This window comes from Parambassis ranga, chromosome 10 (assembly GCF_900634625.1).
Source record: "Parambassis ranga chromosome 10, fParRan2.1, whole genome shotgun sequence".
Classification (NCBI taxonomy): domain Eukaryota; kingdom Metazoa; phylum Chordata; class Actinopteri; family Ambassidae; genus Parambassis; species Parambassis ranga.
The window spans coordinates 9,464,216-9,479,988 of NC_041031.1; the positions used below are offsets into that span (position 1 = coordinate 9,464,216).

General features: G+C 40.6%; 1 protein-coding gene across 1 annotated transcript in view; it reads right to left on the reverse strand.

The window, feature by feature from the left end:
• The window catches only part of gria3b (glutamate receptor, ionotropic, AMPA 3b), a 71,257-nt gene that overhangs the window by 31,263 nt on the left and 24,221 nt on the right, over positions 1 to 15,773 (reverse strand). The window contains exon 4 of the mRNA XM_028415878.1: positions 3,443 to 3,630. Coding sequence (XP_028271679.1) covers positions 3,443 to 3,630 — 188 coding nt within the window. The remainder of the gene's footprint in view (positions 1 to 3,442; positions 3,631 to 15,773) is intronic.

Genomic DNA, 15,773 nt, shown 5'->3' on the forward strand with positions numbered 1-15,773 from the left:
GCCGAGTACATGTACTCCCAATTAAAAACTTCATTATGGCAAGTGGTTGGTAGATGATTTACCTCAATCTAGTTCTTCTTTATAGCCCTTCTTTAATGCTAGAAATATTTTGTCGACACATGGTGTCATGCATGTATCCAGTTCAATGAGACACATTGAACAGATATGTTTGAGAGAGGCGGCAGGGGCTCTCTCATTTTTTATTGTGAGGGAAGGGATTGCTATAGGGTTAATTTATCTGCAGTGCAGTATTGATGGAGAAGTCCTATAGGCGGTAAATCCTGAGCGGTTGTTACAGCATGAAATGATAATGGCCCGAGTGTAGCATTCTCCTCGGCATCCCAAAACACATTTGTAGGGAAGCTCGCTCACACTGCTCTCGCACGAGTAAACAGAGCTAGGCCTGATGCAGCAGTATGCAAATACTTCTCTTACCATGTTCTTACATCATGTCAAATGAAAAAGGAAGCTAATAAAAGTGACATTCAGCCGCGTGTGCTTGGACTGAATAAATACAGTCTGTTTGTGTGTGTTCGATGAACCCTTCATCCACTGAAAGAACTAAAACAACTAGACAACAATATAACTCTTTGATGATCATCATTACATCAATAAATCAAATTCATGCATACTTTAAATTTACTTAGAAAAAGTACGTTTTACATTTTATACCACGCCTGTGCTTCCTGTGTTTGGTTGTTTATGTGCATGTGTCCGGGTTGTGGGTGTGGCGCTCCTCACCTCCTGATTGCTCATCTGTCCACGCCCCTGTCTCTCATGTATCAACCCAGCAGTATTTCAACCCCAGTCTTCCTTCCATTGTTTGCCAGCTATATGTGTCACTCAGCTCGTGTTGTAGCTAACGATTCTGTTTGATTTGCTGTGTAATCCCTGCATCGCCTCAGGTCTGCTAAACCTCTGCCTGCATGCACTCTCCACAAACCACTAGCTGCTCGTTTCCATGCATGCATTCTTTTTTATTCATAGTTATGTTACAGCCCCTTTCCATCCTTAGCTTGCTCCATTTATGCTTTTAATATCTTACAAACAGTATTGCAATAATTGTTTGGAAGAGGTAGAATAAAACATAATTGTTGGTGGTAGTAGTGTCACATAATAATAAAAATAAACATAAATACTGAGTAAGCCATTCCTGGTATAAAAGCATAAAATGAATACCTGTGAATCATTTACCCATGGATGTCATTTTGGAAGATTTCCTTCAACATTGAAAAACTGATGAGCAAATGAGTAAAGCAACAAAGGCCCAGCAGGATCAAAGCATTAGCATCAACTGCTAAGTGGAGCTAATGAAGAGCAACACAGAGGGTTTTTTCCTGTCTGTGCAACAATTGTACCAAATTGTGTAAGCTTCACACCTGATACCTCCACAGCCCATGAACTTCATTGCCTCATATAAAGACGTTCATTCTGCAGTGGGATTACTCAGAGTGAAATCATAAAACTAAGCCACCGAGCTGATTCCCATTTCCCCCAGCAATCAGCTTGCTGGATCTGCCCCTCTCTCATGATCCTCTCTCAACAGGCAGTGACCTTGACGGATTGAAGTGACATGTCGACATCAGCCCCAACGCGCTGGTTCTGTTCAAATTCTCCCACCAGTCCACCACAGATGGACCTCTATCTCTCTACAATCATTGGTTAATAGAACCACAGCAGCACGTATAAGCAGCATGAGTCCCACATGGCTGACAGTGGGTGCCGTTTTTGGTGTGATTGCCCTCATGGGATGCAGTCCATTCCTGTTTCAACGTGTAGTGATATGGCCCAATAGGGGGCAGCTGCAGAGTGAAGTCCAGCAGCTTCTCTGAATGCCTGTGACTCATCCACATTGGCAGAGCTGGCCAGATTATTTCAATTAGCTCCAACACAAAGAAATATCCCATGCTGGGGTTGTCACTGAAACAAGGGGAAAAACTGACACACTGCTGCTTTGAAGGTTAGCTGATGTAAAAGCTTTATTTTAACCTTCTGAGCTAAAACAAAAGTTTAGACAGAAAAATGTATGACGAGTGAGAGCAGGAGGCTGAGAGGTGGAAAGCGCTCACAAAGAGAAGGAAATAATTCATTAATGGAAACAAAGACAGGAACAGAAGAACATCAAACAGATTATTGCCCTGCATCATTATTATTGTTTGCAGGGGGAAAAAAGCAATTAAGACGCAGCCGTTAATGTGCCTCACATGTGATCTGTAATGAATATTCTGAGCTTTATTTTCTAAAAAGCTGACACATATTCTAAAGACAAAATGGAAATAGATTTCTGTATATTCCCTGGATTGTAAAAGGGGGAGAATTTTGCAGCTCAAGAATTTAATTAGACACAGCAAATTAATACTAAAAGCAATTCTGCTTTAAACTATGACTCTGGGATCAAATTAGATTCATAAAAAAACAAGTGAAACTAACAGTCATTGTGGGGATATTGTGAGACAAAGAGAAGCCAATATCTAAATGAATGTTAACGAGCAGAATCCAATTCGAGGACTGATTGCCTTATGAGCAGGCAGCAGCAGCAGCAAGCCGGGGTGCACGGGATGGAGTGGGGGCAGGCAGCAGAAGAGATGCATGGCATAATAGCCACTCATCTATTCACAGTAATTGTGTTTTCCCTACTACAAGGACTGGTGGACCTTTCATTTCCTCCTCAGGCTATGGACATGATGGGGGGGAATGGACGGGGTTTGGGGTTGTTAGAAGAGGATTTAAAAGGCTGCATCATCAGTGGTCTCTCCAAATGGCTGCTCACGCTCAGACCTCTCCACCTCGAGCTCCCAGGCAGCTCAATGATTTTCAAACAGCCTCAAACTTAGCAACCGAACAACATCAAAACAGGTGGGATTACTGCTGCGTCTCACACAAACTCAACCTTAGTATCAGTAATAACAAATCAGTCTGTTCTAATATTAGCACTCATTAAAACCCACAAACAAAACATGCACCACAGAAGCACTTAGCAAACAGGATGTTGTCATATTTACAGACAACGTTCTCTGTCAAACACATGGTCATTGCTATTGGCCACTCTAATTGTGTTTTGAAAATCTGATGCTGCCACAGCCCTAATGTGATTGATTGCTTACAGGAAAATTCCAGTGTGAGAAACTTGAATTGAATTGGCTGTAATGTTGAGGCTGCAGAGTCTGACATATCCTGATTGTTAATCATTAATATTATAAACTAAACTCCCCAAAACAGAAGATTCTAAATTGCTCATCTGTATCATCAAGTAACCACTATGCACCAAACATTCATCATCTCACACATCAGCTGAGGATCCATGTAAATCACATCTATTACTACTATTACTGACTTACAAAAGCTCCTTCAGAGCAACATGGTGACACCTGTTTATACAACTGAAGAAAATAAAACTCGATAGTCCATTTGGGTTCATGTGCATTACCACATGTACACTCACCTGTTCTAATATGGTGTTGATCCTGTCCACCTCGCAGTCGATCACGTAGCGTTTCTCCTGCCTCCTGTCCATCTCCTCAATGATGCGCTTGAACTCTGCTGCGTCTGTCGTGCTGCTAACAGAGCGAGCGGTCACCTGCCAGTTGTTAGCCACTGCTGCCTCCATGATCGCCTGCAGTATAGAGAAACCTGGAGAGGGAGGGAGTGATACAGGGAGGCGAGACAGAAAGAGAGAATGACCCAAAGGATTAAACACAAAGGAGACCAGCACCCAGCAGCAGCAGCTATGCAGGAACTAAGCAGCTTTCTTAATTTATTCTGCAGAGTTTTTTTTTTTTTTTGCTTGAATCCAGAGGTTAAAGGCCATCTCATTACAATCTAAAATAGCATTCCAAAGTCTGCAAGTCTACTAAAATATTGTCTAGAGTCTAGATGTTCTGTGCCAGTGTGTAAGTGATTGTGAATTTATATATGCATATTGAGAAGGCAATATCATAATGAAGTGAAGGGACGGGAATCGTATCTCCATATTATTAATAGATCAGCGGGTGATGTTATTGCGCTTGGCATCAATTAAATTATGGCATTTAGCTGAGCCACATGTTAACTTTGACAGTGTGGTGAAACACTATGCGGCCCGTGTCTCCTTGGAGGATTGCGCCAACTCATTTAAAGATAAAGACAATGAAAGATTCATCCAGGCCAGTGGTAGAAAGAGATCATTATGCTACCAGTAGAATGGGGAATGAGCCCTTCTAATGATTAATTCACACGTGAAATATTTCCATTTAACAGAGCGCTCAGAAACACTGTGGTCAAATCACATACCACAGAATGAATAATGTAGCTCTATTTCTGGGAGGATAGATTGCATGTAGCACAATCCTGAAATAAAAAATGACTTAACTCTTCCTCAATGTACAATGAGTAAGAACTAACGTGAAGGTTATTAATGAAAATCAAACACAGCATTGGTATTTCATTAAGCCAAGGGACAAAGTCATTGCAAACTGTATGTACAATAAGCGTCTTTACCATATCCCCATTCATTTCTCATGTCATACAGAAGAGGGTTGTTCCAGCAACAGATTCCCATGCAGCAGATTTTACATGACTGTTAATGTAGTTTGATGTGATTGGGTTTTATGCAAATTATCTGACACAGTCTGAACAGCAATTGGCAAAAGTACACATTTTGTCATATACTTTTTACTGTGAGCCATTTCTCTGCACAACCTTATCTCCATGAACCGGCTGCAGACAGCCAACAAAGGCGGCGCGGAGAGACCAAAGAAACAACAACAGCTCTAACAAGAAAAGCTTCATTTCCCTCCTTTTTCCAATCCATCTGAATGGTCAGGAACTTTTTTTTCTTCTTTTTTTTTTACTTGAAAATGCAGTGGGATGACTGCACTGTGTGTGCTCCCAGTGTGCTGCCTCTGCCACAGCCACATCTCCACCAGATGACCTTTTGGTTAGCAGCTCAGCAACTAGTGGAGACAGACACACACTGTGTCATCTGTCCAGAGGAGCAGTGGAATACTGCCTGGAGACATCAGCCTGCCAGACCTCAAGGTCATGAGGCAACCCAGTTATTGGGTCACGTCTCCAAGGAGTTAGCCTAAAGCTTATGATTGAAATTGTAGCAAACAAAGAGTTCAGATGATAGTGTATGTTGAGATGTAGCCCCTTTGAGCTTTATGGGTCACAGAGCTGTTTATGAGTGGCAACAACTGAACACAGAAACCCAGAGACTACACTGCAGTCAGATACCAGCAGCCTGAAGGGAGTAGAAACTTCTCATACTAAATCTGAAATCATCTGAATTTTTTTAAGCCAATCCTCTTGGTTAAAATCAGTGTTTATGTAGCTCTAATCTGTGTGGTTGTGTAAAGAGGTGCATGTAAAATTGCCACACCATGGTAATAAAGAAAATTGCACAAACGTTTGCTGCAGGCGGCCGATGTTTGCCTTGTAATATGTGTGTTAAATAGTCATCATATGGATAGTGGGGCCATTTTTAACAGAATGGCTGTCTGCCTCAAGGTTCCAGCCCCCCATAACCCTGCACGGAATAAGACAGGTAAAGCAATGAATGGGTGAATGGCCCTCCTTAACCTAGTGAACTTACAAGTAAGTAGTCATGTGAACAGTCAGAAAGCACTGGGCATAACAGGTAAATATGCATCAGATTACTGGTGTAAGACAGGATGTCACATTTTCTTTGGAAAACATCCTGGTTTGTCTTTGGTTGAAATATTTATTTTCTTTTAACTTTGGTTGAAAGATTTTTTTTCAACCAAACTCAAATTATTTCTTTACCTATTTCCATTTGAAGCCACAATTTCAGAATTTTAGCAGCTAGCCCTACGGTCGTACCACCCGTCAATGGAAGTTGGGTGCCAAAAAAATATATGATTTTGTACCAAAACAATCATTGTTATTTTGACTGTCTTTGGTAAACAACCGTTCCTGTCATTTATGAGGACCTGGACAATTGCAATAACTTGCTTTCAAAACAGGAAAAACTACACATATTTGAAGATTTTCCAAAGTATCATCATTTTTACATGACCACAGCGGCAGCTTGGGAAATACTTCCTCACATCTCCTCTACCTAAAGCAAAAGTTACAGAATGAAGGTTTGAATAACATGAATGCATTATTCATTTTCCTGAGGCATATGCTCAGAACCTCACCAACCACAAGCCAGCTGGATAACATGGCAGTCTTCCCAGCAATAAAAGCTTCTCACATTAAGAGATGTCATGCAGATTAACTGGGTCAAAATGGTCTCTGTTGGTTTGGAAACTGTTGAGAAGGCTTGTAAAGGTAAAAAAAAAAAAATAACACACAGAGTAATCACATTGGGTGGTGGTGGGGGGTAGCTTTAGGAATTTTCATATGTAGTGTCCTTTCTGTTTTCATTTTTGAGGTATGTGGTGCAAAATAACATGCATTATGCTACCTCTTGTGTGAACGAGGGAAACACCCTTCTGTCAATCAGATTAGGATCACAGAGGGCTTTTATTTTGAAATTGCTGATTTGTGCAGCACTTGTCTCCTCCCTGCCTCCGGCAAATGCTGAACTGTGTGGGAACAATTGGATTCATTTAAGATTCACAGAAGATTCCATGCCTGCCTAGTTTTACATTTGTATGGAAATTAAGAGATGGAATCTGGTGGTGGTAAATAGTCTGTCCAGAAATGGATTACTTTTGCTGCCGTTATGTTTTTCAAACATCAGCAGAAAAGTTTATGTTTCATCATTTCAACAAAAAAAAAGATTCAAAAATCCTTTGAACGCAACTTAATCTGTCAGCAGCAACAAGAATGATAGTTCCTTCTTCATCTGCACTACTATTCCCTGCTTCTCTGCAAAGATTAAAATCTGCCACTCACCTTTCTAGGACCATTTCCAGCTTCAGCCAATCAATGCATTCATCCCCCTAAACAGCACAGCAGACCTCATAAAAGCTTTTGATTGTAATATTTATTTCCAACATGACGAAAAGCTATAAATCTTACACACCTCTTTGCCAAGAAGAGCTCCACAGCTGTGTTCCATCTGAGATTGTAACTACATAAATTATGGAAGACAACAACAAGCTTTCCTTATCGCCACCTATAAATCCCCCATGGTACAAATGCAGCAGCACACGGTGGCTTCTGCTGATCATACTGCTCAGTGCTAATCATGCCATCCAGACAGCCAGACTTTTTACATCACATGATATACTGTCAATGCAAAAATCTGTGTCATAGTACAGTGTGTGCTGATAATACACTGTTTGAGGTGTGTTAACATTCACAGTGAAATTTTAAAAAATTAAAAAAGTTAAGTAAGAAATTAAATAGGGATGCTCAGATCATCCCCCCAAGGTCTCTTACTTAATCCTTGAATCCTAGTAAAACTGTGCCTCTGCTGTTAGATCAGTCTAATTATTAAATGGCAATGAAAGGATCTTTTCCTGGCTTACAGCATTTTGTCATTATGTTATTCATAAAAAATGTTGGTAAGTTTTCAGTTTCATGTTTCTGAGCAAAAAAAGGCCTGTGCCCTTTTGCTACATACCCCCAAAGAGCACCAGTAATGCAGCAGGTTTTTTTTTTCAGTCTGATAAAATGTATCTGTGTGTTTCCACTGTGTTGCCAGGATACAGGAATAAAGGTTAAAACTGTGATGACTGAAGAATGCACCAAAAAAGAAGACACGTACCTAGATGTGTGCAGCTACTTAAATGGGCATGGGGGGTCATCCTGAGATATTTGTGCTAAACCTTATTTTATTTTACTAGTCTTGTGTAGACTTATAATTGCTCCCCTACTCTGTGTTTAGTTGTGTTGTGTGTTTCTTCACAGAAGAATAATTCAAGCCTGAGTTGTGTGAATCATGATGCAAAATGAATAGGAATCAGAGTTAATGTGAAGGAAGTGAAATGTGCACTGGAGAAAGAATCTCAGAGGCGAGTGTGTGAGTGCCAGTGGTTGTGGGGTAACTGAAAGGGCACAGGGATTTGTGAGTGCAGGTCTTTGAATATGTGTGTTTTCTGGCTAGAACAGGGTGTTAAGTTGCTTTTAAATCTCAAACACACGCTTGAAACAGCAGTGCAGTTTGTGTAGTGGTGTAAAAACCGCTGCGATGGGTGAAAACTCAATTATTCCTGCATTTTCCTGCTATCAAATCCAGACGGAGCCTAAAGACGCCCTGTGTGCTTATGAATCAGGGCTGCTGCAAATGCAATGTTGTAGCGGTGCAGTGTACTGTACAGCAGCTGAGTGAGAGCTGCAGTCCTCTTCTTCGTCTGTGAACCGGATCTTAACAGGATGAGTTTTGAAGCGTCACCCGTGGCGGCTCAGCAGTAATTGAATTGAGTTGCATCTAATCTCATTGCCCAGCTCCTTTGGTTCCTTGCCTCTCATTAGGTTTCGGTGCAGAGTGTCACAGGCCCCCATCTCTCTCTCTCTCTCTCTCTTTCTCTCTCTTCTCGCTCTCTCCCTCTCGCTCACTCACAACTGTCTCTTATATCTCCAGGCCGATCTGGGCTAACTAGATAATTCAGACAAATACTCCAAACTCCTTTGAGCGTACACCTCCACATTAGACACAACTGACTGTAAGCTTTAGAGACACAACCGCTGTATGTAACACTGTCTCATTACACTGCTATATTATCACTGGCATTATAATAATCCACACCAAAATCACAAACCTAATCTACTAATCTGATCAAATTTTGAAACAGAAGTAAATAAGTCATGCTACACAACAAATAAAGGGAACCAACTCAAACCGCCGGCAAGCAGCAAAATAAGGATAAAAATCGAAGAGGCACAGATGAAAAAAGCGGCCGTTAAACTAACAGTAAACGTGGCAGCTCTCCCTCATAACTTGTCAATCCTCTGGTAAATGAGGGGCTCTGGCAGGTCTGAAATGGCCTGCTGAGCACTGCCCGAGATCTCAGAGGGCTTTAGAAACCGCTGGATTGGAACTACAAAGATAATGTCTGATTTATAATTGTGTGGTTGTCTTTATATACAACTGTAGGACTCAAAAACCTCTGACAAAGATGGAATGTTGACCTTGTTGACACAGTTGTAGCCATATGGGATCTCAAATACTGCAAATACTACAGCAGCAGTTTTATATCAGTACAAGATATATATAGTTTATATTCAATTAACACATCTCATATTCATGTGCAGTCTTTAGGAGGTCTACTTTTACTGGGGTGATTTCACAGTCACAGTGCAGCTTTCTTATCCAGAGCCCCTCAGGCCCCTCTTTGCTGTTAGGATGCAATTAGCATTGTGGGCTATATGGACAATAGCCATGCTATTCACTGAGCCTATGTATAACATAGCAAAACATATCCAGTAGTCTCAGGTCTAACTTGTATAACCACAAGCTGACTAATATGTTTCATTAACTACATGTCTATGCACCTTCTAATTTATAAATATTCCCAGAGATGAAGCCAGAATAAATACTTAACAATATTTAGAACCTGCTGAGTGTTTGCCTCTGGGCTAAGTGTGCTCACAGGGCTCCGAGGACTCCTCCAGTGTTTGTGCAGCCGAGATCTAAATCTTGGGCTTACAAAGAAGACTTCTCTTCCCATTAGTATTATCTGGTATTGGCCCACATCTTGTATAGCCTAGGCTGTGATTTCTGTGACCTATACTCTTAGCATAAACAATACACACTAACATCATCTCACACTTAGAGTGCTGACAAAGATTGGCAAAATAAAATAAAAATGCAAAATGCCAATTAGAAAATGTTACAACTCAAGCTTCAGTACAAGCTCCTCCACCCTGCCGACGGGAGAAGACGACTCTGGATGTCTGCAGCAGTGGTAGAAAGGCAGCATTTTCCGTGAAGCAAATGCCAAAGTAGCCCAAAAGTGTGTAGCCGAGGCTTTGATGTGGTATTTACAGTAGGCCTATAACCAAAACAGTTTCACTGCCAAGTGTTGTCCTAATCAGAAAGACAGCGCATGTCAAATCAAACAGCAGCAGCATGCTGTCTGTATCTTTAGAAGTGCAAAAACATGCAGGAGGGAGGAAGAGTAGTGCTTTTCCACTGTGAAAAATCCACCCACAGACATTTTCAGAGCCTCTCCTGTTCTCCCTGTCAGTCTTTGTGGCCTCCATAGTGTTACATGCATAAAGTTGTATGTGAGTGTGTGTGAAAAGATTGATCAAGCGTGGTTCTGTGTTGTTTTGCTCATCAGTTGAACAACAACAAAACACACGTTATACCATTTATAATAAAAAAACAGATATTATTCGGCTCTTGTGTTTACTCGAGTGTGCCACGTATGTTTTAGTTGTTGTTTCAAACAAACAAATTGGCCCCGTGACATAGTGTAACATCAAAGCAATCTGACTTTACTGTGGCTGCCGGAAGCAAAGGCCAGGACATTTTGTTATAATGAAAAAAAAAAGCTCCCAGCAGTAATTTCATGGCTGCTGAAGCTAGCAGTGGTAGGTGGTAAAATGGCTTTATTCCAGGTTCAGTTAAGAGGACACAGAGAGAGCATGGGCTTTATTGTGTGCCTATTTTGACAGACGATGGCTCTCATATCATCAAGGTACATGCACTTGACTTTTTTTTTTGAAGAGGTTACTGAGTTACAGAGGTTGCCACTGCTGGTTTGGTCTGTCTGTATAATGCAATGACACTTTGGCAGTGATACCAGTTTATGTGTGCAAAATAAAAGAGAGAGAGAGACAAAGAATGCCAGTGATGCATAGCTCCATCCATATTTCTTTAATATTATTTTTCTTGTGCATTTTATGGCTTCTCTGATGTGCCCTTTCTTGTCAGCGTGTCCAAGCTGATTTACTCTCCTGATGCATGCATAATTTAGTTGTTATGAAGCCGGCGTGAAGGAGAGAGGCCACTAAAGCACAAGAGGCATATGTGTGTGCGTATAAAGTCTCAGCAGGGTGCAGCTGATGCACCATTAAAGTGGCTGTGATGAACCCACAAAGCCACGGAAACAAAATGCCTTCTATGATATAGACATGGTTGGAGTGGGGAGCTGGCATTCACACTTATTATCTCACATGGTGAGCAGAGAGTATGAATCAACAATTGCAGGTGACAATATTGCACTTGACTTGACATTATTAGTGTGAAATGTGTCAGAATGGCATAAAAAATGCTTGCATAACAAATTGAAAGGAAGGAAAAAGCAGCTGATGAAAAAATATTGCAAAACGGAAGATAAAACGCAAACTACACACAGGAGTGTGCACCGCAAAAAGCAATTTTCATGTACTTTATGTGTTCTATCACTTTAGTTTGGTCCATCCTGAGTGCATTCCTATCACATTTCTGGATTTGTTATGTTGTGTACAACAGCAAGAGCAATGCCAAACCACTACAATCCAATTAAAAGGACAGACTTGATTTGGTTTGCCATCAAAGCCATCCAGGAAGAGCAGCGGGAGACATTTATTGTGTGACTCTTTTAAGGAACAAAGGCAGCAGTCTCTGGATAGCCAATTAGAGGGATTGTTGAAGAACAAGGAGCGAAGTTCACTTTAGTTATCTGACTCTGCCTGATTGCCCACCTCCCTCGTATCTGTCTTTCTATCTTTTCCGGCTTGGCAGGAGCTAGAGGAGATGAGGTGAACTACTGTATGTGTGGCCATCCTCCCGTGCATGAGCCTGCTGGCCTTGTTGGCACGTCATCCTGCCAGTTGTGCCAGGCCAGGAGTTATCTTGTCTGCCTGTCAAACTGTGTCTGTGCAGAGCTATGAGGGTTTAATACAAAGCCAAGTGGGCTTTTGATGGATGCAGCTGGAATAATAGAAATCAGTCTGTTTACAATGCTTGCAGATAATTGACATTAGCAGCCATGCCATCATTCCCACTCACTTTAAATAGATACAGAAATAGTATTTCTGAGGCTGGATGAACACACAGTTTCTGCATTGCTCTTTGGTAGTTGGCATGTCGGCTGCGTCTGTGCTGACTCTTAAACCTGTTGTACAGTTTGAGACAGTGTCTGCTCTGTTAATGTGCATTGCTGAAGTTCTACACTTCACACAAGCAGCATGTCAGCAGTATGAGCAGGTCCTCTGTCACTGTCACACTTGTTCCACTCAGTCATTTTTGTCACATGTAGTCAACATCTTTCGATGGAGTCAATGGCCCTGTAAAACCTCTTTTTTTCTTTTTTTTTAAATTTCACAGTCACTGTGTGGAGTTTTGCTGAAACTCACAACAAACATATGTGTCTGTATAAATCTCTGATATTTAAATGAAATGGTAATAAAGGCCTCGAAAGAAAAAAGTCAAATACCACCTGTCTATGTTAACACCTTCTTGTAATTGTGATTACAAATTTACCATTTTGGGCATGAGGTAAATCATCCTTTTTGTTTAAATTTGCTTTAACACACCAAACTGATCCTTTAAGTACACCTCTTAGGTCTGTGGTGTGTGTTTATTTTTTATACTGCATCAATAGTTTCATCATCTTCTGCTTGGAGCCCATTTTATACTAACTACTGCAGCCTTACCGAGATAAAAAGAATTGAGCAACGTGTTTTCATGACTACTTTTTTTGATGAAGTACAGTTTATTTTTATCAAACAGATAACGTCTTTTTTAGAAGAAACCAGTCATTTCTTTCATTATGGGAATCCCAGACTGTCTTGTTTGATGTGGGTTTAGGTTCAGACTGTTGTCTGGGAGACTGCTGCCAGAGTGATATTAAGGACCAAGCAACTTTTTTTTTTTTAAGAAAGTAAATATATTTCTCTTGAGGACAGCTTGAGTGTAGTTCTTCCAGTGTTAAGTAACACTGCAAAAAGCTTGCTCCCTTACTTCCTTTCTTCTACAATAAAATGTTATTTCATAATGAAATCACAGAGAGTTTAAGATGAACAAAAAGGCCACTCGGCTAGCTAATAATAGACCAGGGACTGCACATATTTGCATGTTTTATACTACTCCCATTGCGGCTACTGAAGCAACCCAAGAAAATCAATAGTATACATGCACCTTATTGTTACAGATAAGTTCACTGAATTGACTCAGCTGCTTTTGGGGTCATTGGGTATATTGATGGAGTAAATGAAAGACATGTCCTACAGTTATTTTAAGTCTGAATGTTGAAGATTCCACCTTTGGTGTAACAATGAGGCTGTGACATCAAACTCTATTTTAACAGTTTCGACTGTCTGCAGGTAAATGATAAAAAGTCAACAGCTCTGTGCTTTCAGTGCAGCGGCTCCGTGTTTAAATCATTTTCCTGCTCACTGTATCACATTCAGAATATTGATCGGTTGAGCAAATGATGGAAAGAGACAACAGGAGGCCCAGCATTGTTCCTAATATGTCATTAGCGCTTTAGTGTGGCAATGGATATTATGAGACAGCCTGAACCCTCTGTCTTACAACACTATGATAGATTCAAAGAGATGGGAGCTCCAGGTTTAACCAACAAATATCAGCGGGTTTGCTTTCTGCAGATTGTTATTCACAAAATGTCAACGTAAAGTATAACTGCTTCCACACTGTCAGGAGGCTCAATCAGTCATCATTTACGTCTTCATTCATAATGTTTTATTTTTCTGCTTCGTAGCTCAGTTCAAGGTGAACTGGAGTTTATCAAAACTGACATAATAAAAACACAGCAAAGACACAGGGCAGAGCTGTGCACACTGACATGGCAGCAATCAAAGAAAAATAGACACACAATTGACCCTTTTCATGAAACCATCCCCCAAACAGATTGATCAGTTCTAGCTTAGCAACTGTTACTAGGCACAGCAGGCGTGTCAGGCATTGGATTTATAGCGATACGCTAAAGTGTTCGCAGGGAGGTGACACCAGTATAGATGTGTTATAAAGGGATTATCTGCTCTAATATAAGCTGCTGTTGTTGGAATGTCTGACTGACAATCATTCGAGCTACTGTTGATATAAATTTATATTCTAAGTTACATAAAAATACTTATTATTATCACATCCTATCACACAACTGTAACTAAGCACTGGGCCTATTTTTTATTTTTATCTTTATTATTTTTTACAATGACACAAAATATGGTATGGCATAATATTCATAAATCACCTACTATACACATTTTACATGTGTAATTAGCAAGCAACCCAATTTACGTCCACTCACTGACCCAACACTGCCACAATAACAATAATAATGAGGATTATGACACATGTTACCATTTATGTTAATATAAAGTCTGTTTTAAAGGGTATAACAGTGTTTCTTTGAACTTATCCAGCTAAAGCTAAAAGAAGTTGTAGAGATAAATTTGACATCGCTGCTGAGCTGGTTATGATACATTATAATGAGACGTCTGTTTTTATATTGTTACTAAACACTGCTGCGCTTACTTTCTACCTAACTGCTCCTGAAATTTCACATTTTCCACGATGAAACGCAGAACAAATGCTTCTGACTGCGTGCGGATCGTTTCTTAATGCACCCACTCTTGACCACTTTGCTGTATTGGAGGAACAGCTGCTGCTGTAGAGCTACAGTCACTGCAAGCCCACAGACAGACACTCAGGAAGAAGGACATAAGAGAAGGCTAAAAGCATATAAAGAAGAGGTATAGAGGAGAGTGAGGAGGAGAGAGAGAGAGTGCGACTCATAAATCAAGTAGAGGTGAGATTGCTGAATCAGGGTTGATTGTGCCTGGGAGAGACAATAAAGCCTGTAATCATCTGTCTCTGCTGCACAGACCTGGCAATTATCTGCCCATACCTGACCGCCAGAACAGAAAGGGCAAGATCCATCTACCTTCACCTGAACACCTTATACAGCTGCAGTGTTAAGGGAAAATTTGTGTGCTGATGCAAACTGAAAGAGCAAAAAAAAAAAAAATCACTGGAGTAGAGGTGAGAAGGAAGAAGACAGAAGCTACTGCTGGAGATGTGTTGCAAGCATGGATAGGTTTTTCCTAGTTAGTCATATGTGAGGTTTGAGGGTGAATCAAATGAAAGCGTGGTGATATCTGTGTGCCTCTACACACACACACACACAAACACACACACACACCACAGATAGGAGGAGAGTAGCCACTCATTAAGCTGGTATAACTTTGCCTGCGGAGGCTCCATTTGTTTCCGTGCCGTTCCTTCATCATAACGTCGGCTTTCAAACAGCTGTCTGATATTGGCATTTAGGGTACAAATTTCCCTCCATTTCCCTCCAATACATCTGAGCCTGAAGCATATGGACCATCACTCTGCAACTGAAAGCACTGCACTAAGGCCTAAAAGCATTTTCAGTCGGTCCAATAACAGAGCCAAATGAATAGTGTGCCTGTAATTAATCTTTTCTATTGACTGAATAAAACCTCTTGGTGGAACTCGGCTGTGTGAATGTGTTTTTTTTGTTTTTTTTTTCCGCTGTGTTTTCCCTCCCTAATAGGAGATTTTAGAGAATAATTGCAAAGTTGCTTCCAGTATGGTGGATGATCAATGCTTTTATCAAACGCAAATTAAAAGCCAAAAAGGCACTCAAGAAAATAATACATTGTAACCACAGGTGTTCTGTGTTACACATCATGAACAGAAGGTCATTTGGGTTTACTTGTTTTATTTTATAGTTTACCTAATGCAAAATCAGAAACCTGCAGATGGGGTTGAATTGTTGTATAATTAATGGTCTCCCTCTCTTTTGTGTGATCAGAGGCTCATATTTATTTCCTAATTTAGAGGCAGGGCTGTGGGCCTGAAATGAATGTAAGTAAGCACTCATGTCACGACCAAAGGTCTTTTCTTTTAAATATCCAGTGTAACTGTCACAAGTTTCATAACCATGGTACGCCCACAGACG